The sequence below is a fragment of the Theropithecus gelada genome, chromosome 2 (genome assembly GCF_003255815.1).
Source record: "Theropithecus gelada isolate Dixy chromosome 2, Tgel_1.0, whole genome shotgun sequence".
Lineage (NCBI taxonomy): Eukaryota > Metazoa > Chordata > Mammalia > Primates > Cercopithecidae > Theropithecus > Theropithecus gelada.
In genome coordinates, this window is record NC_037669.1 from 161,739,451 (window position 1) to 161,765,450 (window position 26,000).

The 26,000-nt window shown below is 40.4% G+C and overlaps 1 protein-coding gene across 1 annotated transcript in view; it reads right to left on the bottom strand.

Moving 5' to 3' along the window:
• LOC112619207 (collagen alpha-4(VI) chain-like) overlaps positions 1 to 17,040 on the bottom strand; it is an 87,882-nt gene extending 70,842 nt beyond the window's left edge. The window contains exons 1-5 of the mRNA XM_025377160.1: positions 16,961 to 17,040; positions 12,975 to 13,577; positions 10,191 to 10,778; positions 5,401 to 6,030; positions 430 to 975 (exon numbers count right to left, since the gene is read on the bottom strand). Coding sequence (XP_025232945.1) covers positions 430 to 975; positions 5,401 to 6,030; positions 10,191 to 10,778; positions 12,975 to 13,577; positions 16,961 to 17,036 — 2,443 coding nt within the window. The 5' untranslated portion in view covers positions 17,037 to 17,040. The remainder of the gene's footprint in view (positions 1 to 429; positions 976 to 5,400; positions 6,031 to 10,190; positions 10,779 to 12,974; positions 13,578 to 16,960) is intronic.
• Positions 17,041 to 26,000: the final 8,960 nt, after the last annotated feature.

Below are 26,000 nucleotides of genomic sequence, written 5' to 3' on the forward strand. Positions count from 1 at the left end.
AAATATTTTAGAAGGGAGTGGAAGAGGAGTTCAATGAAACAAATATTCTGCAACCCAGCAAAGTTGCTCTGCAATTCAGAGTAGTCTCAAAATAAGACACAGCTGTATGATAAATATATAAAACTTGACCATCTTGCTTCATTCTAGGTTGTGGTCACTTTGAGTGTCCAATACTAAGCTGTCAACCAGTGAATCCATGATTAAACAATGAAGCTGGCTGGGCGTGGTGGCTCACATCTGTAATCCTAGCACTTTGGTAGGCCGAGGCAGGAGGATTGCTTTGAGCCCAGGAGCTCAAGACCAGCCTGGACAACACAGTGAGATCCTGTCTTGGGAAAAAAATGCATAAAAGAATGAAGCTTATTTAAATAGATCAGGTACATATTCTTGGAGAGGTGGGAAAGGAGATTGAAGAAGAAAAAGTCTTACCCTCTGAAGAGCAGATGTCCTGTACCACTTCTTTTTGGATGTCCTTCAGTAAATCAAACTCATACACAAAAAATATCTTGTCTTTAGCTATTTCCTTAAGCTCATCAATGTTAGCTTCTCTTACTCCAATGGCATAAATGATAACTCCATTTTTCCTCAATCCCTCTGCAGCCTCAGCCACCGGGTCTGAAGATTTACCGTCAGTGATGACTATAAGATATCGAGCAACATTGATTCGGCCAGTGTCTGCAAAAACCTGAGTCATGTTGTTCAAGGCCTTACCGGTTTCGGTGCCACCTCCCCCCTGCTGGATGTTATCAATGGCTACCTTCAGCTCTGCCACACTGGGATACTGGCTGAGGATAAATTGACTTTGAATTTTGTCTGAGTACTGAATGACTCCAAACCGTACTCTGTTGGGTCCGATCTGGAACATTTTTATCACTTCTTTCATGAACGCCTTCATCTCAAGAAAATCTTCTGGATTGATGCTGCCAGACCCATCAATAAGGAAGTAAATATCTGCCTTTTCGATGTGCACACAACCTAGGCAATAAAAAGAAGCAAGAACCCGTCATAACAGAATCTAAGACGGTGAAGAACCTGAGCAATTGATCCCAATCTTCCCTCAGTACTCATTGTTCCCTTGGCAGCACCTGTGACTCTGCCTATGGGTACTCTTTGGCCAAGAGCATGATCAGCTGGCATACTAGGAAGACCAGAATGCCTGGGAGTGAGTCTAGAAGCAGCCACCACCCAATAACTCGCAGAGGTTGGTGGATAAAGACCCCAGCTCCCTTGTTCTTTGCATAGAACCACTCTAAGGTAAGTTCTGCATGGTTTCCCTGAGTCTCCAGTTGCCTGTAGCAATAACCTGTAGGTTACTCCTCACCCCGAATTGGTTCTTAAATCTCCACTTTCCTGTCAGCATCCCCTGGGATCACCACCCAGATAAATAATTTGCATCCAAATTGTTGTCTCAGAGTCTGTTTCTGATTAACCCCACTTAAGACATGAAGGAAATATAACTTGACATTTCTCAAATGGGGAAGTTAAGGAAATGAAAGTAAAATCAGAGCACATTTGAAGCTATGTATTGTTTCAGATTCCATTATTCTCTGCCTCCCATCCAAGTTGTACTTTTTAAGGACATGGGCAAAATTGTGTACATTCTAAAATTTAATTTAATTTAATAATTTGACTTAAGTTAATTTAAAACATTCTCTATTAAATGAGCCTGAATTAGGAAACAACAGATGCCGGCAAGGCTGTGGAGAAATAGGAATGCTTTTACGCTGCTGGTGGGAATGTAAATAAGTTCAATAATTATGGAAGAGAGTATGGCGATTTCTCAAGGATCTAGAGCCAGAAATACCATTTGACCCAGCAATCCTATTACTGGGCATATACCCAAAGGAATATAAATTATTCTGCTATAAAGACACATGCACGCACATGTTTATTGCAGTACTATTGACAATAGCAATGACATGGAACCAACCCAAATGCCCATCAATGATAGACTGGATAAAGAAAATGTGGTACATATACACCATGGAATACTATGCAGCCATAAAAAGGAAAGAGATCATGTCCTTTGCAGGGACACAGATGAGGCTGGAGCCATCATCCTCAGCAAACTAATGCGGGAACAGAAAACCAAACACCGCATGTTCTCATTCATAAGTGGGCGTTGAACATTGAGAACAGATGGACACTGAGAAGGAAACAGCACACACCAGGGCCTGTTGAGGGGTAGGGGGTTGAGCGGAGAGAACTTAGAGGACAGGTCAATAGGTGTAGCAAACCTATTGTACATATACCTATGTAACAAACCTGCACATTCTGCACATGTATCCCATTTTTTTAGAAGAAATTGTTTTAAAAAAGAGTCTGAATTAAATGAGTCACCTTGTGTTAAAGCCCAGCCTCCAGGGCAAGTGGCTCTGCATTTAATCCTGTCTCCTTGGTTACTAGCATGCTTGGCCCCCTTGCATCTCAGTTTCCTGATCTATCAAATGAGAATATTGACAGCTACTCAATAAGCTTATTGAGAGAAGACAGTAATATCATGTAAACAGAGCAGAGTTCAGTATTAAAGATGTAGAGTTAAGAGTAGCTGGTGTTTTATTTTTGTCATCTAGTAGATTCCTCTAAAAAAAAAAAAAATCTTTTCTCCAATCCCTCTCAATAAGGGCAGCCCAGCCTTAAGTTGTTAATCTCTGGATTCCCTTGACCCCAGGAAGGGCCTTTTCATTTTCTTGGCTGAAAGGTAAGTGGTCTGAGGTGAGAATTGGGCTCCCCTGCTCAGGTCTTCATGTGGGAGGACCTGGGTCCATGCAATATGTGGGGCATACTTAAAAAACCCTTGTTGTTTATATGAATGAAATTCAAATGTAATTGGGTGTCCTATATTTTATCTGGTAGTGCTATCCTAGAGGGGCATGCATTGGAAAGGAGTGTAGCTTAGAGTGGGTAGAGAAAGGAGCCATTTACCCCATGGTAAGTGTTTGCTGAATTCTGGAGAGTAAGGGGAAATTGTGGAAAAATAAGGCAAAAACCCAAACTTTGCAGGGACCCAGCATCCACTGGTGACACAAAGATGGCTGCCCAGCATCAGAGAAAAGGACCACTGTGCAGGAAAGGGCATCTCTGCTCCCTACAGGAGCAGCCCAAGGGGGCTTCACTATAGACCAGGGCCCTTTGATTGTCAAGAGGAGCTGAGGGCCCTAAATATTGCCTGCACTGTACATTCTTGTGAGTCTTAGCAGATTGAGGTAAAAGAGAAAGAGAATACTTCTTACAGTCTGGAGGTTGCCGAGCATTCACATCAATCATACACATAAAGTGCTTAGCAGAGTATCTGACACATGACAAATGACCAACAAATGGTAGATATTATGATTATTGTGATTATCCAAGAAAAAATTCTGGTAAAATCATCATAGCTTCTATTTACCTCTAGGCTATCCCCTTCCCCAACCCTTCTAGACTCTGGGCTACTTTTTCTGATTGCAAGTTTCTTTTTAGCTTCTCTGCAGTATCAAAAAAAAAAAACACACACACACACACAAAACAAAAACAAAAACAAAAAACAACTCTCAGCTCTTTCATACTGTGAACTACTAGTGCTCCTCTTCTGTCCTTCTCATGTACAGAGTATAGGCAGGTAGGCACACGGAAATGAAACTCACATTCAACAATTTTGTTTCTCATTCCCAGAACAGAGAAAGGAACTAAAAATATAGGTCAAAGAGAAAGATAGAAATTTGCTTAGATGTTTCAAATTTCTAGACCTCAGCACAAGTAATCAAGAAATTACCAGATCACTCAGTGTTTAACAAGAAAAAAAGCTCAGTGATTTTCCCTTGAAGACATGATTATAGCCTTGAATTTTCACCTCAATTATGTACATTTCAACGATTCTAATTTAAATCTGTGATTCTAATTTGAATCTAAGAAATACTAGCATGGGTAAATAAAAATAGATAAGAAGACAGACAGACACAAAGATTTTCATAACAGCCAGTAAGTGCCAAATCTAGGACTTAAAATTTGGGCATTTATCTGCCAAAGTACATACGCTTAACCGCTATGTTTTTTCTGCTGTGTGTTTTTTTTGTTTAACTGCATATGTAGTAGGAACTCTCCTGAGCAACCTCCACTTTAGTGACTCACCAGATAAACCAATATTCTCCCTTTCCTTTGTAAAGCATGAGTGATGCCCCCATAAAACACTGAGTGCTTGAAGTTCTGCTTCACCCAGTGAAAGAACAAGCTTACCAAGATGAGCGGGTTTGTCCCCAGCTTGTTTATGGTAGTCTTGTTGTTATAATTACATAATTAATCAAATATCGTGCAAATGAACAGGATTTGAGTGTGAGTAAAAGAGGTTTATTGCATCTATGAAAACCAGTTTAACTGCTTAGAAAAAGACTCAATAAGAGAAAGTTGTTTTTAAAAAAATTGCCAGTGTACTAGATAGCAATACAAAAGATGGCATTTTAAGATTATAAAAATCAATAGCTATTTCTGTTTCTGTTTTGAATTGCTTCAAAAGTCTTTCTCCTTTAAAGAAACTGAAACGAAATTATTGATAACATAATATTGGATAGTTTATAAAGAAAATACATGAAATCCAATCAGGAGGGCTCATAATCAAAGAAGACTTGGCCCTATCTTTTGCCAAAAGATTGGCAAATTAACATTCATTTATATATATTAAGTTAATTTTTTAAATTTCAAGTATGTGAGAAACAATAGTTTCTGAGAAGAAAATAAATAAAAAAGAAAATAACATTTTAAAAATTCAAGTATGTTTGTATCCTTTTTAAAGTAGTTGCCTGCTTCAATGACTTAAGATTTGATCAGTCCACACTCGGTTCCTTAGGGCTTCTACTGTAAATATACACAACTCTTCGTCAAACTGTTAAAACGGAAGGGGGCCAGGCATAGTGGCTCACACCGGTAATCCCAGAGCTTTGGGAGGCCAAGACGAAGGATCACTTGAGGTCAGAAATTCTAGACCAGCCTGGGCAACATAATGAGACCCTGTCTCTGCAAAAAATGTTATAAAATTAGCTGGGCGTGGGGGTGCGTGCCTGTAGTCTCAGCTACGTAGGAGGGTGAGGCTGGAGGATCACTTAACTGGAGGAGTTCAAGGTTACAGTGAGCTATGATTGTGCCACTGCACTCCAGTCTGAGTGACAGTGTGAGATCAAAATTTACATATTTTTTAAAAGGGAGGAAGGATAAGATAGGAGGTGCTAGAAATGTTGCCTTTTTACTTCATTTTCTCCTGCATTGTTTGGCATCAAGATAAACAAAGTTTCCGTTTCTGGTTTTTTAATGAATTGACTTCAAAATCTTTTCTTTGTTGGAGGATAGAGGAGATGGGTACACGGAGCAACTAAAAAAAACTTAAGAAAATTTTTTATTTAAAAATACCAAATTTGGAAAAGACCGTCCTACCTTCTTGTAGGGGATAGCTCATCCCTCTAAAGGAAACTTTACTGTCCACCATCTCAGAGCAGATCTGGCTTATAAGCTTGCTTCGTACTATGGAGAGCTGCAAAAAGGATTCCAGGGGGACTGAATACTTCCAATGAGGATATGATGCTATCTTCTCCAGGTCCTTACTCTCTGAGACATTCTGGGTGCCCACTGCATAGATGGTGATGCCTGCCCTTCGGAGGTGAGAAGCGGGTCTAGATACACTGTCTTGGGAGAAGCCTTCCGTGATGACCACAGCTATCTGCTGCACACCGTGGTTGGACCGGCTGCCCTTCTCCTGAATGAAAACCTCGTTTCTCAGGAAATCTAATGCAGCACCAGTCTTTGTCCTTCCTCTTCTTTCCCGGTAGGTTAATTTGTCCAAATGCTCCAAGATTTTGGCTGGATTCTGAAATGTGTCCAGTGAAAATTCGAGTCGTGGTTCCTCACTGTAGAAGACCAAGCCAAATCTCACAGTATCAGGATGAATGCTTAAAGAACTGACAGTGGTCTTCAGGAAATTGACAACTTGTTGGAAATTGGGTTGTCTAACCCTGCTAAATTCCTCAATGAGGAATACTAAGTCAGCCCGGATAGCAGTTGTGCATGCTGCAAACAAGCAAAATCAGAAAGAAGGGCTTTAGCATAAGAACAGAATAATAAAGACAACATTAATATATAAAAGCTGTATTATGATATATTTTATATGTTACATAATATATTTATTATTATAATTACAATAATATATGTCATATGAACTTATATTTCTACATTTTATAATTCAATAGAAGCCCTTATTTGGCATGACGGTCAAAGAACATCACAGGGTTCATACCTATTTCAGAAATTCTGACATGGAAGAGTATTCACATCACTTGCAAAATATTTAAATATATGAATATCGACGAAAAAGTGCTTCAAGATTGCTTCTCAATTTATCTAAGTCCACCAGAAGAATCTGAGTTTTGACTAATTTTTCTTCACTTTTCTAGTTTCAAGAGACCCTGGATCAAATTCTCATTTATAGGCCTGAAACCTCCTAAAAGATGAAAATTAACTGTGGCTGTTAATTTCTAAAGGTTTCTCTGATCAATGTCATGTCATTTTAACAGAGGCAGCCTGAAATGTTGCAAGTTTCTATGAAAAATCTTTATCCAAATATTAGGCTAGCTGGCTGTTTCATTTTGCTACAGAAGAACCTTCCCTTCCACTTACCTCATGTGAAGGAATAAAACATAAACTTGCTGCCAAGAAGAATGCAAACACCACTCTCTCTATTTGAAACAGTGCCTATTGCAGGGAAACCCACTGTGTCCACATAGTGTCAAGGTCCATATCTGCTTTGATCTGTGAGAAAGGAAATCTCCCTAGCAGAGAGCCAAAACCATACATGCAGAGGCTTGAAACCACTGTGTAAACAACTGAATATTGTGAAACAAGGTTTAGGGGCAATAGAATAACATTTTAACTTTCTCTTTTGTCTCTTGGTGTCCTGAAATGTCCCCTGTGGTCCTTTTTCATAAAGAATCAAAATTCAATCCTAGATTTTAAAGGAGGATGTTGTCCACAATTTTAGCAAGTCTAAAACACAGACTCTAGAAACTCCAGACATCTTTGACATCTCCCTTCCTTCACCTTCTTGTACCAAGTGCTGTTTTTCTCCTTTCAAATTGTCTTCAGGATTCCTTCCTTTTCCTCATTATCAGAGTCACCCTTGGGCTGGGCCCAGACATCCTTTCCACGTGGCCAGATGACAGCTCAGCCTTAAAGTCCTTCTGAGTCTGAGGTGCCATTTGGAACCCAGCCTGCCTGCTGAAGGTTTCCTGAAAGACTGCTTTGTTCATGTCATATTTCTTGTTTAAAAGTAATTTCCAATTACTTCTAGTGTCTTTGGGATCCTGTAGTCAGGGTCTATCATACCTAATCCAATCTCATTTCACTAATTCTATACTCTTACACTGATCCAAATTGGCTCCATTTTTAAACTTTCTTCCACATTCATCCAGACCATTCCCATTTCCACACCCTTACCAGGATGTAGACCCCTTACATGGTTCTTCCCCTTGCCCAGAGTACCCTCCTTCCTTCTCCTGTGTATTAAAATAACACCTGTTATTGAGGGACCAGCACAATTCCTTCCAGCTCACATCTTCTAGTATGCCCTCCTTTTGTACTATCTATCTCTACTTAATGTAGTACCTCCATAAGGTGTTTCTTAGTTCCTTATTACCGCTGATTGGATTTTCCTCTTCTTGTTGTATATGTGTTTGTCTTTTTTCTGCCCATAAATTTCCAAGGACCCCAAGCTCTAGATGTTGATAGGTCTGGGCAGAGTTCAGAGAAAGGAAAAATTGGCCACTTCTAGTTGTAGGGCTCAAAGGATGCTTCATCAAGAGGGTAACTTAAGAACTGAAGGCTAAATTTTGACTGTGGGCATCACAGGCTGATATTATAGTGTATTCAAGAGCAGAGACAGAGGTGGGAAAGCATGATATACATAGAGCAAATGATGAGTAGCTCAGCTTGGTTGGTGAATAGAATGTGTACAAAGACTTAGCAGGAGATAAGGCTCAGTGGTTCTCAGCCAAGAGTGGTACCTATCTACAAGGGACATTTTGGAAATGTATGGGGATGTTTTGGATTACCATAATGATTCAGGGATGATGCTGGCAGAAACTAGGGATATTAAACCTCGGACAACGCACAGGACAATTCTACACTATGAATTGTCCTAACCAAAACGCCATCAGTATCTCCCTTGAGTGTCTTGGATGCCAACATAAGGAAGTACTTTATCTAATCTATGGGGAGAAGCCTGAGTGCTCCTTCTCCTGGAAAAGGTATATGGTAATTTAGATTCTTACTCAGAAATATTATCCCCTTACTCCTTATTCCATGGGAAGACACACTTTTCTACTCTACTCATTTCAACATAGCCATATGACTTGCTTGAGTCGATGAAATGTTAGCAGATGATGGAGCAGAGGTTTGAGAAATGCTTATGCAATTGGTTTTCTCTCTGGTACCTCTGCAATTACCAGGAGAAGAATACGCCCAGACTAGCCTGCGGATCCCAGGAATAAGATAAGAGATGTGTGGAGCAGAGCCAAACCTAGATCAACCAACACCCAGACAAATCCCAAATCTGTGAAGAGGCCCAGACAATATCAGCAAAGCCATTTGTTTGGGCCCAGCCAATATCAGCTGTTCCTCAACCATCTGTGAGAATAAATGATTCTTCTCAGTCACTGACTTTTCACCCGGTTTGTTGTGCAGCATCATTGTGACCATAGTTAACTAAAACAAAATTGTGCCTGAGCCATCCCATGCTTCCTACTCTTTCCTGTCTGCTAGTGCTAGTGCCCCAGTACCGAGGAATCCAGAATACCCACCTTCTCTGCTCTTTCCCCAGACTTTCCTCTTACACTGAGATCTCCCAGTGACTCACATATCCTCAGATCAAACCTTACCTCCTACAGCCTCCTCGTTGGCTGTAATCCTGTGCTGCTGCTGTCCAGTGCCTTGGATCACCACGTTCATATCTTCTACTATGTTTCTGACTTCATCTTCTCTCTGCATATCATAGACAAGGTCTGGAGACCCCATTCCTTCCAGTTCTCTCCTGTCAAAGTCCTGCACACCCACAGACATAACTTTCACGCCTTTCTCTCTCAGTCTCTGTGCAGCATCCTGGACTTCATCCTTAGATTTGCCTGAGTTAATGACCACTGCATACTGGGGAATGCCCTGGAGATACCGGCTTCCTGCTTCCTCCTGGAAGAATGTCTGAAGAAGGTATTGCAGTGCCTTGCCTGTCCTCCTGGAGCCACCCAGGGGCACAAAACGCTCATGAATGTGAGCTATCATCTCTTTCTGGTTCTTGTAGGTATTGAGCAAAAACTCAGTGTGACCTTGATCACCATACTGAGCCAGCCCAATTTGGTACTTGTCCCTGCCAACCTCTAGCATGCCAACCACTCTGGAGAGGAAATTCTGCATCCTCTGGAAACTGGCCCGTGATGTGTCCTGTGATGTGTCAGCAAGAAAGACCACATCTGCATAGGCTTTGATGAATTCTGGAAGTAAAGGGAAAGGGAGACCAGGGGGCCAGAAAAAGACAAAAGGAGAAAGTGAATCAAATCAAACTTTCATGAAAATTGAATACAAGGATGGTTTTGTGTGCCCAATGTGAGAGGTAGAGGTACTACAACTCTCTGTATATTGTACTTCCCTTCCTCTATGTGGGACTCTATCACAAGGCTTTTACTCTCTTATAGCCTACTGCCTTATTGTCTGTTTTATTACACTAACATACCTTTCAATTACTCTTGTTCAAACAACAGAGGAGGCAAGGGAAGTTAACTGAGGACACACTTTATGCTAGAACTTTTTATACACTTTATCTGATTAAATCCTCATAAACCATTCTTCTAGACTAATATTATTTTCTTCGTGCAGATAGGAAAATTGAAGTGAAAAAGTGAAGCCACTTGTCCTTGCTCACATAACTAGAAAGTGGAAAAGACAGGATTAAAAAACAGGTCTTCCGACTTTCAAAACCCATGCTGTTTCCTTTGAACGACATGGCAAGATGTTCCTTTCTACCCACAAGAACTCCATCCAACCTTCAATGCCTTCTCCTACAAAGTCTCCCCAGCTTCTCCAGTGATGCCGGGCACTCCTTGCCCTCCCATACACCCAGCATATTCTGGGTTATATTGTAGTGAGCTGGCATGGTTGGAATCTTGGGTTCTAACACAGCTTCTTACCTTTTATCTTACCCTCCACTGCTGAGCACAGAGTCTGAAGAATACTTCCTGAAAAATCCTGCAGGATATTGAAGTTTTCGGTGTTGAAGAGAAACTTCTCAAATGGTTCACTGGCTATTTTTTGCAACTCTTGGACATCCTGGACATTGACCCCTACCACATACACAACAACTCCATCTTCTTTCAACCGGTCAGCCACCTCCTGTACTTCATCGTTTGACTCCCCGTCTGTCACCAGGATAACTATCTGAGGAACTCTGTCCTTGGCCCGACTGCCAGACTCCTCAGTCAAATAGTTGGTCCTGATAAACTCCAGGGCGCTTCCTGTGTTTGTGCCTCCTGTGCGGTATGGCAGATTCTGGATCTGCTCCAAGACCATGCTCTTCAGAGGGTGCTGGTTCAGCTGGAAGGCTGGGTAGATGTTGTCATTATACTGGGCAAGTCCCACTCGGACATGGTCACTGCTGATGTCAAGCCCCAAGACAACGGAGTAAAGGAAGTTCTTGACTTTCTGGAAGTTTTGGGGTCCGATGCTAGTTGAACTGTCTACTAGAAACACAATGTCTGCCAGGGCTGCTTCTCTGCAAACTATAAGAGAGATGGCAGAAGGGATTGGATTACTGGATCTTCACTCAAAATGCTTTGAACCATTGAACCAATGGTTCAAACTGCTTGGAACCAATGCAGAAAAGAATAATGACAGACAGCCTATACTCAGTGGTCCTCAGACATTACCCTCACCCCAAATGACAGTGTGCTCAGAGCAATAACATTAACATCCCCCCATACCTTTCCTTCTCTCTGCTCCATCACCTTCTGAGATTTCAGACCTGCTCTACTGATACTTCCAACCTTGAAATCCACTTAGACAATCCCTTAAATTTTATTAAGAAGAAAAGCACTCTGTAAATTAAGCAACATGCTAAGAAAGGAAATGTATTCTTTCCAGTCAGAAAAAGCCATCAGCCTCCTATCTTTTGACAAAGAAACCTCATATCTAGGAGTGTGCTGGCACCAGCAGGTCAGAAAGCTAGAATATATCCCATGTTCTTTGACACATCTTATTGCAGCTCTATCATTTAATAGCTCTGTGACCTATTTATCGCTCACCTCTTTGGGACTTAATTTTCTTCTCTGCAGCACTGAAATCTTTACACCAACCCTCATACTCTCCCAAGGTTGTTTTGAGGATAAAATAAGATAATCTACTATAGCAGACAATGTCATGCTCTGCTCAGTCCTTTTGGATTTCTTTTTTTACCATTCTATGCACCGCTCTTTGGAAAACTACCCTCCAGCTAATGAAGCTACTTTTCTCACAATATTTAAAAGCCCAGATCCTTGCTTGACCCAGATTCAGGGTCAAGACAACTTTGAGACATAATGTACAACAAGTTCCCCTGCAGGATCAGGCTAAAACCCTTTACAGAATTTTTGCCTGAAATCATACCCTTCCTTACTTTTCTCTACTGCTCTGTCCTGAATATCCCACATCCTTACTGACCATTGCCCCGGGAGCTCTTCCTTAGCAAATCATGTGTACGCAAATTCTTGTTTCAAGCTCTGCTTCCCAGGAATACAACCAAACAGCCCTGCTCTAGTGGAATGGGTCTGCTCTAAAAGATCTGGGATCAAGTCCCTAGTTCTGCAATCCACTTGAGGTACCTTTGGCCTCAGTTTTTCTCATCTAAAAATGCAAACAATAATACTAATTACGCTATGTTTCTAACAAAGTTGAGATGATCAGTCAGATGAGTAATGTAAATAAGCTTTGAAAACTATGCAGCACCAGACAAATAGTAGCTATTATTGCTATGAATATAAAACCTCTTTGTAAACCTCAAAGTGCCGTACAAAAGGAAGATATATAATATACCACACACCTGCTGCATCAATGGGTCAAAAGTTTTAGCGCTTCTTCCAATTAGCATACCCTACACAGAAATACCAAAATAATGAATAAAACATGAAGAGTCTGTCCTCTTGTGGGTTTTGATGGAACCCACAAGCATTCTTCTCTTTCTCTACTCAAAGTTGTATGCTTTATTATGGAGTTTAGTAATTAATTTGTAAAGAATTTTCACCATTTTATGCCCTATTACCAATAGAAGCACAAGGTTGATGACAGGTATATCATCATCACAGGTTATGACAGGTAATAACAGGAAATGCTTAAGAGTCCCTCTGGTTGGCCAGGTATAGTGCCAAGCACTTTACTTGCACAATTTTGTTTAATGCTTTTAACAACTCTCTGAGGCAGGTACTATCATCCTAGGGAGAAAATTTACATTCAGAGAGGTAAAGTAACTTGTCTAAGATGACCCTTTCTCTACTTTGTAAGATTTGAACACAGATCTTTATTTTCCCTAAATTAATCATCCTAACCAGTATATTAAACCAACAGACTTGCAGTTAAATCAGCAAACATACTAGGGGAACTACTGCCCCTCTCCCTTCTCGTCCTTCATCCAGGCAACATGGGTAAGTTAACCTAGGAATAATAATGTCATTCTAGAAACAAATGAATCTTCATTCAAAAAAGGAATTATACTACATCGGTATATAGAACCAGCATAAGGCCCACAGGATTTATAAAAAGAGTTGATGAGGCTTTGGTCAGTGATTGAAGAGGAGCATAGGGTTGACTTCATGAAATTTTAATTTTAAAATTAAGACATGCACACATATGAAAAATAAAAAGGATGGGCAGAGGGATGAATAAGAGATCAAGCTTTGAGTTTCATGACTTCCAGATCAGAAATTAAAAAGAAAAAGCCTTTGTACCTGGAGAGACGTGGTCAACACGTGCAGCTGCCTTTGCCAACATATCACAGAGCTCCTGCCGCAGCTTCTGGGCGAGATTGCTCAGACCAGGGAAGTAAGGAACAAAGGAGGTAAAATTCTCCTGAGGACTACTGGCAATTTCCCTGAGCTCTGCCCAAACTGCATCTCTGACGCCAATAGCATAAAGCAGGATGCCTGCCCGCCTCAATGCCTCCGCAGGTCCATGGACATGGTCCTCAACTGGCCCACTGCTGATCACCACGGCGATCTGAGGTACCCCTTGGCTTGCCCGGCTCCCTGATGCTTCCTGGAAGTGGTGGTCTAGAATAAACTTCAGGGCCAGGCCCATCTTCTTGCCCCCAGGCTTAAATTTAAACTGCCGAATGTGTCTCAACACATCAGCTTTGCGGTGGTAGGTGGAAAGCAAGAACTCTGAATGGGGCACATCGCTATACTGGGCCAGACCCACACGGATGGTCTTGCTGCTGACATTGAAACTGTTTACCAGAATGTACAAGAAGTTCCGCACACTGCGTGCATGTTGGGGGTTGATGTTGGCGTCCACCAGAAACACAACATCTCCCAGAGAGGCCTCCCTGCAGACTGGGAAAGAGAATCACTTTCAGATAAAACATCACAAATGACAGTTACTGGATGGAATCCCATCGCTCCAGACTCCGTGCCTTTACTCCCCACAGATCTGCCTGCACAGCATGCAGCCTAGACACACCATCATCTTCCCTGGTCTTCCTATGGCTACCATCTTCCCCTGCTCACCTGTCACTCTCTGTTCCATTCTGACATTTGGCCCTTCAGTTAGATCACCCATCCTGCTTTCCATTCATCCCTTGACCTAAACAAAAGAACCCAATTTTCTACCAGTAGTGGATGCTATTGGTACCCACCTAGATCGCCTTTACTCGTTGGCACACCTATCCCCCAGCTGCTTCAAGTGCTACCTGTGACTTTCTCCAGAGTCCTAACCTTGGCTGAAGGGAGTGACTTCAATTGGAGACACCTGAAAAGTTACACCACTACCACCACCCTGGGTGGCCAATGTCTAATCGACATGGAGATACAAATGCCTGGCCCACTTGCCTTCAGTGAAACAACCCTGCAGTGTTATTTAGACTCCATCACCACCTCTCATGACTCAGGCCAAGGTTTAACTTTACCTATCCTCTTCATCCCCTACTCTAACCCACTTCTCGTACCCCTTTACAGACTTTTTTCCCTAAAGAGTACTTTCTCAAAATAATGCGTTCAAATCCCTGTTCCAAACTCTGCTTCCAGGGAACCTGACCTAAGACATCAACTTTCCAGCTTTGACTTCTGTACTCCCTGGCCACCCACCAGCCCCTTTTAGTTTGATCTTTGGCATTTCTGTAGGTATGGTTCACATTTGTCTTTTGGTTCCCTGAACTCAAGCTGCACTATGCAGCTACTTCTCCCCAGCCCCAGCTACAAGCCTGGAAACCACCATCTCAACAGTGGCCAGGTCCACTGGTACCCCACCTGGGCCCATCCTGGCCTCCAGCATGGAAGAGATCAGACACTAAGTGGCTACAGGACTGGAGCAAATCTCTAATCCTCTGTGTCTCAAATAGTGTCTCTCTAGACTAAAGAGTTGACCAGATGCCCTGCTGTCTTCCAACTCAAACTTTGCTTTTCTATGATAAGAAATACAATGTGGATTAAGTACAGTGCATGTGTAGATAAAAAGAAGAGGTGATTATGATCGATCTATTTGTCAACAATCACTATGATTTCTCCCCACTCCTACACCTCCCGCTTTGATTATATATGATGGTGGGAGGAGAATGTAAATTAGTAATGAGAATAAAAACAAAAGCAGAAACCAGCTAAAAATGACATTAGTTCAAAGTAGCTGAAAAGCCAAAAAAAAAAAATGATTTTCCCACATTGGTTAAAAATGTCTTGCACTTGGTTTTGTGTCAGGAGGGCTAAAATACTGAGCTAGGCTGGCCCTGCACTGTCCCTGCAGCCTCATCTCTCTGCTCTCCCCACCTGGCCTCACCCTGCACTGTCCCTGCAGCCTCATCTCTCTGCCCTCCCTACCTGGCCTGGCCCTGCACTGTCTTTGCAGCCTCATCTCTCTCTGCCCTCCCCACCTTGCTATCAATTCCAGGCTCCCTAGTCCAGTGTCTCCAATTTTCCATGTTCCCACTTGCCACTGCACTTTAAAAATATGCTCCCTTTCCTCCAAGTTTCTCTCTCTCTCTCTTATTTATTTCTTTATTTATTTTTGGTAAATTCTCATAGGATCGTGTTCTTTTATCTTTGTTTGTAATGTAATGTTCATGATTGTGCTTATTTAATTAATGGCAATTTCCCCAACTAGACTGTGAGCTCCATGAGAACAGATAATCATGTATTTTGCTTGTTTGTTCACCACATGAGCATCTAGCATAGATACCCAAAAATATTGAGGAAGGAAAGAATAGAGGAAAAGAGAGAAAGGAAAGATACAGCACTTATAAGGGTGGAAATCTTGAACATTAATGAAAACAAATAATGGAATTAAAATTTTAGTGCTAGAAACAATTATGTGAGACTGTATCTGCTAGACATGTGGCAACTGAGCACTTGAAATGTAGCTAGTATAACGGAAACTGAACTTCATATTTTACTGAATTTTGATTTATTTTAATTTAGAGAGTCACATGCAGCTAGTGGCCACTGTATTAGACCACACAAGTATAAAATAAGGAATCCAATTCAGCTATCTCACAGAGAAGGAAAATGAGACCTGCAAAGGCAAAGTAACTCATGTATATCCATTCAAAGAGCCAGAATTAAGACCCAGGTCTCCTCATATCTAGTCCACACCCTGAACTGCCATGAAGATTAAATTAGAAATCCATACTACAGAAAAGCAAAGACCAAGTGAGGGTCTAGGCAGAGAGGGTCTGGGGAGGTTGGTATAATCCAGGGACACTTAATCCACTTGTCACTTCTGGAGTCCTGTGTCTCACCTCTCAGAAGTTTGCATAATGTTGGCCATAAAGCCAAGTGGAACCTGATCATGGGAAAGGTAGACAATAAATGAACTTTATTTAAGCTTTAAGCTTTATTTCCCTTCAACCCTCCAAAGTTCAGTCTTACTGGGAGGAGAGAATTCAATGACTGTTCCAGGGATGGCTGACTGGCTTGTCCCCTTAACATCTCTTTCAGGGGTGATCAAATGCAAACTACGAAGTGTTCCCCTGATCTTTCAAATCAGAGGAAACCACACAGCTGTAGAATATTTTCCAGGCAAGTAAGTTTCAGTTACATCATATGCAACTTGAGAGATGTACTATACTTTCATAGATTGTCACTTTCTTAACCCCTCCACTAGTCCTTTGTAGTTTTAGAAGGTGTTTGAAACATGAAAAGACTGTCACAGCTTCTGTTCACAAGTGAAGGGAGCCAGAGCCAAAAGGAAAACTGAGAGAGCTTCATGGGTTTTTTTTTCCCCAACAAATAACAGCCTGTGTAATTATATTTGAATATTTAAACCTCAATATTGTCTCACTGGGACTTCAGGCTACTCAAACAATCTTCTCCTGATGAGACTTTCATCTTGAAAAGTACCAACGATCTATTAAAATAACTGCAAAAAATTGTAGCTGTGTCACTAGCACTCAGTAAAGCTATCCATCTTGTGATGATAATTACTCCTCGGAACAGCTCTGCCAAAGAGAAAAGACAGAATGCAGAACAGGCTCCTGTTTACAAAAGCGTTTGAGAACCTGGTAATACATTTCAGAATATGGAACTTTTTAATATCTATTTTTTTGTCATTTGGGGTTAAGTACTGAAAAAACAAGTGCCCACCATTGACTATAAGCTTTCAGATTCTCACTAAATTCTCCTTCAAGGAATCAGTTTCCTCTTATTAATTACAAAGCTTCTGTAATATTTCCTTTTAAGATGGTCACTACCACTAGATGGTTTTCAGCTTAAAGAAACCCAGGTATTACCAATACTCTGTGACTTGATGAAGCCAAAACCAGTTTCAAGGAGGATGATCCCCCAAAATATCTTCCAAGTCTCCATTCTAGATGTGGACCTAGGGAAAAGAAGAAACCTTGTAATTAAAAAATGTGCCTTCACGCGCTTAAAATGTGTCCATCGCATTGACTAAAAATTATACCTCATGAAGTTGATTTTTTTTAAGCATAAGGATGTCTTTCCCCACATCAACATAAGCTTTATCAAAATAAAGAGGGAAATGTTCCCACATTGTTTCAATTGTGCAAGGAAAATGGTCTTGCTGATCCAACTCAGGAAGAATTTTGTAAACACCCAGAGTATACACCTCAGCCTTCACTATTTAAAGTTGTCCAGATGTGGCTATAAAAGGAGAAAGCATACAGGACATGGCATAGAACTTCCATTTCACACACTGCATTCATTTGGTGGGTCATAAACATTTCTGAATGATTTCGTTTGTATATTTATGCAGGAGTGGAATGACCTGGTAAACAGTTGTGGCATGCTAAAATATTCAAGTATCTCAGGAGCACATCTGCCTGCTCAAATAAGCCTGGTCTGAAAATAACTCATACATTCTCAAAAAAAAAAAAAAAAAAGCAGAACATCAGACCTCCCTCCCCAAAGCTTAAATCCATTTCCAAAGGGGTCCATGGAAATTGTCTATTCTCAATTCCATTTCTACTTTTTTTACTCTAAGAAAGTCCATCTGTTTGAAAGTAAGAACGTAATAATCCCATTGAATGAGAGGTTCCAAGTGGAACAGGGAATACCTCATCTTTATAATCTTGGTCAGCCAACCTCACAGCTGTCTTCTGCAGAATGTATGTGGTTAAAAAGCAAGGACTCTTGGAGATAGACTGCCTGGGTTTGACTCTTTGATCCATTACTTAATAGTGGATCTCAGCCAAATTGCTTCACTTTTCTGTGCCTTGGTTTCCCCATTGGTAAAATAGGGGCAATAATAGCACCTACCTTATAGTGTTATCAGGATTGAGTTCGTTATTGTAAAACACTTTACCCATTCCTGACACACAGAAAGCACTCTTTAGGTGTTTCTTAAATAAAGTAAACCTTCTTGGAGCCCCAATATTTTGTAAAAGTTCAAAAGAATTCCTCCATGTCTTTGCTATTGTGAATAGTTAAGGCACATTCTTAAACAAACCAAAGAGTTTAAGCAAGAATCTCTAGCATGTCTAAATCACTTCCTAGTCTTGGGTTCTTTAAATAGAATATTGTGTGGCAGTGATCATCACAACACCCAGGAATAGCAGACACCCAAAAGCTGCGTTTCTCTTTCCAGAAAGTGTTCAGCGCAACCACCCCAACTCCCTAAAAACACATCTCTACTGTTCATGCTCAACTTACTCCTTAAGAGGGATTCAAAAATCTGAGATAACCACATTTATTTTATTCACTTTATTATTTACACCAAGAGAAAATACTGGGAGAAGTCTTGACTTTAAAGGAAGACCACAGGCCTTGATTCTGGTTTGGGCTTGGCTATTTTCTCTGCAGACCTGAACACGCTGTTTCACCTTTCAGGTTTTATGTGATGAATCTAGAGGGCTTAGCACTGATTTGAGTCAACTACTATACTGAGCACTATATTACAAACATGTCCCTGGGAATTGGTCCAGTGTTTTTCCAGAAAATAGATGTGCTATAATTAGATTTCTCTGTTCCTCAGTTTCTACATAACCTCCCACTAGTGCCTCCTCCCGGAGGTGTATAAGTAATTAAAGGAAAGATACTTTAAGACTTTAGATAGCCGATCCTTCAATAAACTTTTACCCAAGGGTAAAAAAAAAAAGCGTGAATCTTAAAGAATAGATTGCCCTAGTGAATTAAGAACTGTATGAGGGTAAAGAGCTTGAGAGTCTGAAGGTGTGAAAAATGATCCAAAATAAATTAATGGATCATCGTCATGATCATCATCATCACTGCAACAAAATATTACACTTCCAATTTTGAAACACTTGGATTAATAAAGTTACTGGAAAAATAAAACCTTTAAGTAAAGGTTTTATTATATAAAACCTAAATATAGATATTATGTCTACATTTTCATTTTCCATTATGTCCCAATTATTACTATTCATGCAATTAGTCATAAAAAATAAGTATTTTTAGCTAATTGCAAATAAAGCTCTAGAGCTGTTTATGAAACTAGTGGGAAACTCAAAATGATAAACATTTATAAATAGTTGTAAACATTTTACAGCTGTGCATGTCTGTGTTATATCAATGAAGAGTTAAGTGTCTATGTATTAAGGATTTAATATCTACATGATATGTACTATTTCATTAAGATGTTTATATCTTAAGCTGCAGAAGAGATTTTGCATTTGAACACATGGGACTCCTTATGGAGGCAAGAAATAAAGTCATTAAATTAAATGGAATTAGATAGGGATAGCATAGAATACTGATTCTGGAAATAACTTTAATAGTTTTGCAATAGAAAGGATTTCTCTCAAAAATATACTGCTCAAGTAGTTAACTAAAACAGTCTATTTTGTAAGCTTCATTTATTCAGTTTAAAAATTACTTCACAACTGCCATAGTAACAATTGACTCAGGAAGAATCATCAGAGATTGCTAAAACCATTGGGTAAAAGTTCATTACATAACAGAATATGAATATATTTTCAAAGTATCTTCTGAAAAACTACCTAGAAATTACAAAGGGCAAAAAGTACCATTACAATGGAGAAACCTGATGGACATGACTTAACCAAGTGATCAATTACATCAATAATAACAGGATAAACCAACATCATCTACCTCCTGATGTTATGCATGAGAAAACTTAACACCACTTATATAGTATTTCTCCTTAAAATCCATGACCTAAATCTGATAATGAGAAAACAATCACATAAACCAAAACTTGAAGACAGTCTAAAAAAACCAGCCTTTGCATCTCAAAAATATTAATGTCATGAAAGACAAAGCAAAGGAATTGATTCAGATTATAGGAGTCGAAAGAGACATGACATATAAAGGCAATTCATAATCCTGATTTGGGGGGAAAATGCTATAAAGGCCATTGAATGAGACAGTAGACAAAATGTTAATATGCGCAGAATATTATATAATAATATTGTATCAAGGTCATGGTGAAACCCGGTTTCTACAAAATAAAACAAAAAATATTAGCTGGGCATGATGGTGCATGCCTGTAGTCCCAGGCATGAGGTGAGAGAACAGCTTGAGCCCAGGAGGCTGAGGTTGCAGTAGTCGCACCACTGCACTCCATCCTGAGCAACAGAGTGAGGCCCTATCTCAAAAAAATACATATATATATATACTGTATCAATGTTAAATTTAATAAATTTGATTACCGTGTTGTAGTCATGTAAGAGAATGTCCTTCTTATTTAAAAATACACAGTGATGTGTTGTGGAGCAAAGGGCCATACTATCAGCAACTTACTCTCAAATGCTCAGCAAAATTATAATGATTCATAGAGAGAGGAATAAAGCATTGCAATACATTTGCAACTTTTTACTGAATGTTTATTGTTTGCCAGACAAAACTTCAGGCACTAGAAACAACAGACTAAAAGAAACCATTATTTTCCTCAGAGAACTAGTGGAAAGAGAGATGGATACATTGTAATATTGTGGGATAAGCAAATAATATAGAAAGCTATACAAAGTGCTGAGGAATATGGTGGGTGAGCACCTGTGTTCACCTGGGTGAAGAGTTTACAGAGCAGATGATGCCAGAGTGAAGACTTGAAGGATGAGTAGAAATTTGCAAGTGAGAATGTGAAGAAAGGGAGTTCCAGGAAGAAGAACAGTAGGTACATGCAAGGACACTGGAGAGGTACTAGACACTCCAAATACAGCCCGCCCACAGATTCAGGAGCTCAGGTTTAGGAGTGCTGGGGATGTGGTTAGGCCTTCGTTCAAGATCGTGACCTATGCTGCCCAAGCTCTTAAGGCTTGATAAGTCTCATGGAGATCTTTGGTTTTCTGAAATGACTGAACTTAAAAGATGGGACAGAAGAGGGGACCTGAGCAGAATTCCTCAGTCTTCACAAATAAACCTTCTTAACTTCATTTAATTAAATTAGCAATGCTTTATATACCAGTCTCCTTCAAGGTTTTTGTTCTTCCTCTGTGGAATGCTCAACTATAAAATATGAAGATTCCATCTCTAACATCCTATGCCAGTGACTCTTAAACTTCAATATTGCATCAGAGTAACCCAGAGGCCCTGTTAAAACCCAGTTTGTTGGACCCTACCTCCAGAGTTTCTGATTTAGTAAGTGTAGTGTCAACCCTTAGAATCTGCCTGCTGAGCTGGTCTGAGGAACCATATTTCAAAAACCATTCTTTAGACCAGGCATGGTGGCTCATGACTATTAATCCTAGCACTTTGGGAGACCAAGGCAGGAGGAGTGCCTGAGCCCAGGAACTGGAAACCAGCCTGGGCAAAATAAGAAGACCCTCTCTCTACAAAAAATAATAATAATAAATAAATAATAGCCTGGTGTGGTAGTGTGTGCCTGTTGTCCCAGCTTCTCAGGAGGCAAAGGTGGGAGAACTGATTGAGTCCAGAAGTCGAGGCTGCAATTAGCCATGATCATGCCACTGCACTCCAGCCTGGATGACAGAGAGGGAAGGGAAGGGGAAGGGAGAGAAAAAGAAAGAGAGAGAGAGGGAGAGAGAGAGAGAGAGAGAGAAAGAAAGAAAGAAAGAAAGAAAGAAAGAAAGAAAGAAAGAAAGAAAGAAAGAAAGNAGGAAGGAAGGAAGGAAGGAAGGAAGGAAGGAAGGAAGGAAGGAAGGAAGGAAGGAAAAGAAAGAAGAGAGAAGGATATTTGACAATCAAATGTAAACAGAATGGTAGTGAAATTATATGAATCTTGGTAAACTAAACAGAGGAAATCCACTTTTAACTTAGAATTGCCCCCATAGCCTCTGTGACTACTCTGAGAAGGAGAGTCATTTTTTATCTGAGTTTTATATCTCTACTATGCCTGTTTAGTCATTAAATCTTTAATGTTTTCTTTTTCCTTTGGCCTTACCGTTGTAAACTAATCTCCAATTTTAAAGTCTCCCAAGGTTTTGTATCAGTGAAATAACTCAAAACATGCATGAGTCCCCATAACGTAAGTCGAGTTCCCCTTTCCATACAGATGGTAAATGCTGGATGCATTTCCAAGTATTTCATGTCTTCCTGATCAATAAGTGTTCAAAGAGTTGCAAACCCCCTTTATCATAGTTTTCATTTTAGGTATTACTCTTTCTCTTCTATCTAACAAATATTCTTTCTTGTTGGGGGAGGTGTGGTTTCTCTGTATCTTTATCCTTATCTCAATTTCTCTCTATCTCTTTGCTATTAATGATGTCTCTTTCAGACTCTCTTTCTCATCTGTCTATTTATACTTCTGTATGGCTTTGTCTCTTTCAGCATATGAATGAAAGATAATAAATGCATTTGCAAAAATAAATAGAAATAAACTAAAAAACACCCACCCATAAAACTATTTCTGGGAAAAGGAAATTCCTCTTACCTGTCAAAATTTTTCAGGCTGGTCCTTTCAAGTTCTCTTTCTTGTCTTCATTCCTTACACCCACCCATAAAACTATTCCTGGGAAAAGGAAATTCCTCTTACCTGTCAAAATCTTTCAGGCTGGTTCTTTCAATTTCTCTTTCTTGTCTTCATTCCTTAAGAAGCTATTTTCCCTAGAGCACAGGAAGGCTGAAGGGCACAATGACACTTCAGCTTTTCCAGTGTTTAATACTCTCCCGGGACCATGGAAGGAGAGCAAGGGGAGGAGTAAGGGCTGTGTTTATGGCAACTGACACATTGCTCGCACTCATACATGCTTTATTGCCATTAAATAAAAATGGTCATTCACTCTGTAAACACTGGTCTTGAAAATGAATGCAAAAACATAAGAGACAACATTGCCCAAAAGAGTAATAATAAAGTAATATAAATGAAACTACCTTTATTCTATTTTAATTAAAATTCCCAAGAATTCATCATACTTATTCCTATTTCAATGTTTTAGTTTTCATCTAAAGTCTCTAGACTATAAGTTCCCTGAAAGCAGGAACTGGGTGTCATTCATCTTTGTGTCATTCATATTCCCTAGGTATCCCATAGTAAACAGTCTTGCACATATTGAGTCTCAACACACCATATATAATGGATGAATGGATTGATGGATGAATGCATTGATGGATGGAAGAACGAATGAAGAAATAACTTAATGAATTAAACAATGACAAACGTTCCCTGCATTGATAAGCTTTACCTAGGCAGGGAACCTCAAATGTCTGCATAAATATTGGGTACTCTAACCTAGCTCAAGTCAATCAGATTAGAGTTGAGAGTATATATTTATATGCGTGAGTTAGGGTAAGAGTTAAGCTGCTATAACAAGAAACCTAACAATAATATGGCTTAAAGGACAAAGAAGACTGTTTCTTTCTCACATGATTTAGTCAAAAGTAGGTATTCCAGGTCAGCAGAAGGCTTTCTCTCCATATTCATTCAGAGACCCAGGGTAATGCAGGACATGCCATATTCAACACATGGCATCTGAGGTTCCTGCAAGTATCACCAGAGTAGCCAGTGGGAAGGGTGAAACAGCTAAACCCAGAGACTTCCTCCTAAACAAGGAAGGCAGAAGTGGCTCACATCACTCCCACTACCATTCCATTAGTCAGAGCTTGGTCACCTAACCATGCCCAGCTGCAAGGAGGGCTTGGGATTTGGTTTCCAGCTGGGCAGCCTATGTTCAGTTCAACTCTATTACCACAGAGGAAGGGGAGAGAGGATGGATTAGGAGTGAGGGGGTCAGCTACCATCACCATCACATTTTGTATACATGTTTATCACCACTATCTCAAAATCTAAGGACGGATACTTGGAATGCAGTGGTGTTTAGTTTCTGGTATAAGCATTCGAGGAAATGGGGTCAAATGAAGTTTCCTGAAATAAACTGTCGCTGAAAGATAGTCTGTCATTAACAGAGTTTAAATTTATGCTTCTCTGGGTATTTCCAGGATTGTTAAATTGACACAGAAAACCTAGAGAGTCTTCTACTCAGAGAATAACTTTCCAAATGATAGACTAGTTCATTCTTCATCAATGTACCCTTAATTTACCTATAATGTAAAGATAACAGGGGCAACATTTTGTTCTGCTTGGAAATAGGGTTGCTTAGCATATAGCCAAGAAGCAGTGTGTTCTCCAAATGTTCTGATTTCCTCAAAGAAATGTTATCATACATAAAATTATTCAGCAAAAACAGTTAAGCTCAGATATTTAATGCCATGCACTCATTCTTCTGCCCCTTTCTTCTCTTCTCTGACTCTTTCACCCAATAACATTCCCTTCCTCAAGTCTCCCTTTTATTCTTCCAGGGCCATCTGGAGTATCTTGGATACCAAGATGACCTTGGGTTCAAGGTCCTGAACTCTAAGACTGATCCTGGTTAATTGGTAAGGTCCTTATTTCTTCTATTACGTCGGGACTTTCACCACTTTTGTCTACTCTGTCTCCTCTCTTTGTCCCTCAAGACATCTTTCTACTCTTCCTGGTGTGCTGTTCTCTCACAGGGGAGAAGCTAGCTGGTCCAGTTTAGGTCTCCCCCAAAGCCGATCCTGAGACAAGAACTTGCGTGTAGGTGATTTATTTGGAAAGTGATCCAAGGAAGCAAGAGAGGAATAGGTAAAGTAAGACCTGAAGAAAGAAAAGCCAAAAAAGTGTGCTTTCATGAGTGTATTACCTCTGTAAACAACTGGGATTCAATACCATTGGGAACCTCGGAGAAACTCTGTAGAAGGACCCTCAGAACTGTCCCCATGAGAGACAGTTGACATCCCTCAGTGGTTGAGGGTTGCCTTTGGGGCCGAGGAAGGGGGTAAACCCCAGCACATTCCAGCTGCCCAGGAAGGAGACTAAGCAGGCTCCCTTCTCCATGGGAAAACCCCTCAGGCTGAGACGCTGAAGCCTGGACACTCGCCGTGGGAGGCAGAGCGCATGCTCAGGAGCTGCCCTCAGGAGGTGAGCTCAGAGACACACTGTAGGGACCTGGACCAACAGAACCGGCCGCACTTGCCAACTTCCTCAAAACGATGTCTCCACACCCCAAGACCTCACTCAGCCCCTGACTATGTTCTCCAGGAGTGGGACCAAATTCCTCAGATTGGAGTCCACAACTCCATCCTCTTTGTTCTTGCAAACATTTAAATCAAAACCCACTACTGCCCTCATCAGGGTTTACTGGGTTTGTTTCCCTCTTTGAAGTTTCCCTTACTAGATTATGAGCTGCTGAAAGGTAGAAAAGATATCTTCTTTATAATCATGGGCACATAGTAGGATCTCAACAAGTATTCGCAGGGTGAATCCGTGAGCAAATAACTTCAATCATATGTTTAAACTCAAAAATGACCTTCTTGCCCGGGCATGGTGGCTCATGCCTGTAATCGTAGCACTTTGGGAGGCCAAGGCGGGTGGATTAATTGAGGTCAGGAGTTCAAGGCCAGCTTGGCCAACATGGTAAATCCCCGTCTCTACTAAAAATACAAAAATTAGCTGGGTGTGGTGGCACGCATCTGTAATCCCAGCTTCTCGGGAGGCTGAGAAAGGAGAATCACTTGAACCCGGCAGGTGGAGGTTGCAGTGAGCCATGATTTTACCACTGCACTCCAGCCTGGGCTACAGAGCAGGACTCTATCTCAAAAAAAAAAAAAAAAAAAAAAAAAAAACCTTCTCCAGCTTTCCCTTGTAACTGACATTGACATCACATTTCCACCTTAAATTACTTCTTGATGTTAGACTACAAAAGCTCACTGTTATTTCAAGAGAGACCCTGATCAAGAGCATATCTGACAGTTGTAGAGGGAAAAGAATTTCCTTTGTGAAGCTGTGAAAAAAAAAAACAACTGCTTTTGTTAATTAACAAAAAGACATGAGAAAACTTGTTTTCTAAAATCATAGACCGTCAGAAACTTTACTGTTTGAAATCACATTTAATGAGAATGAAACACCTCACT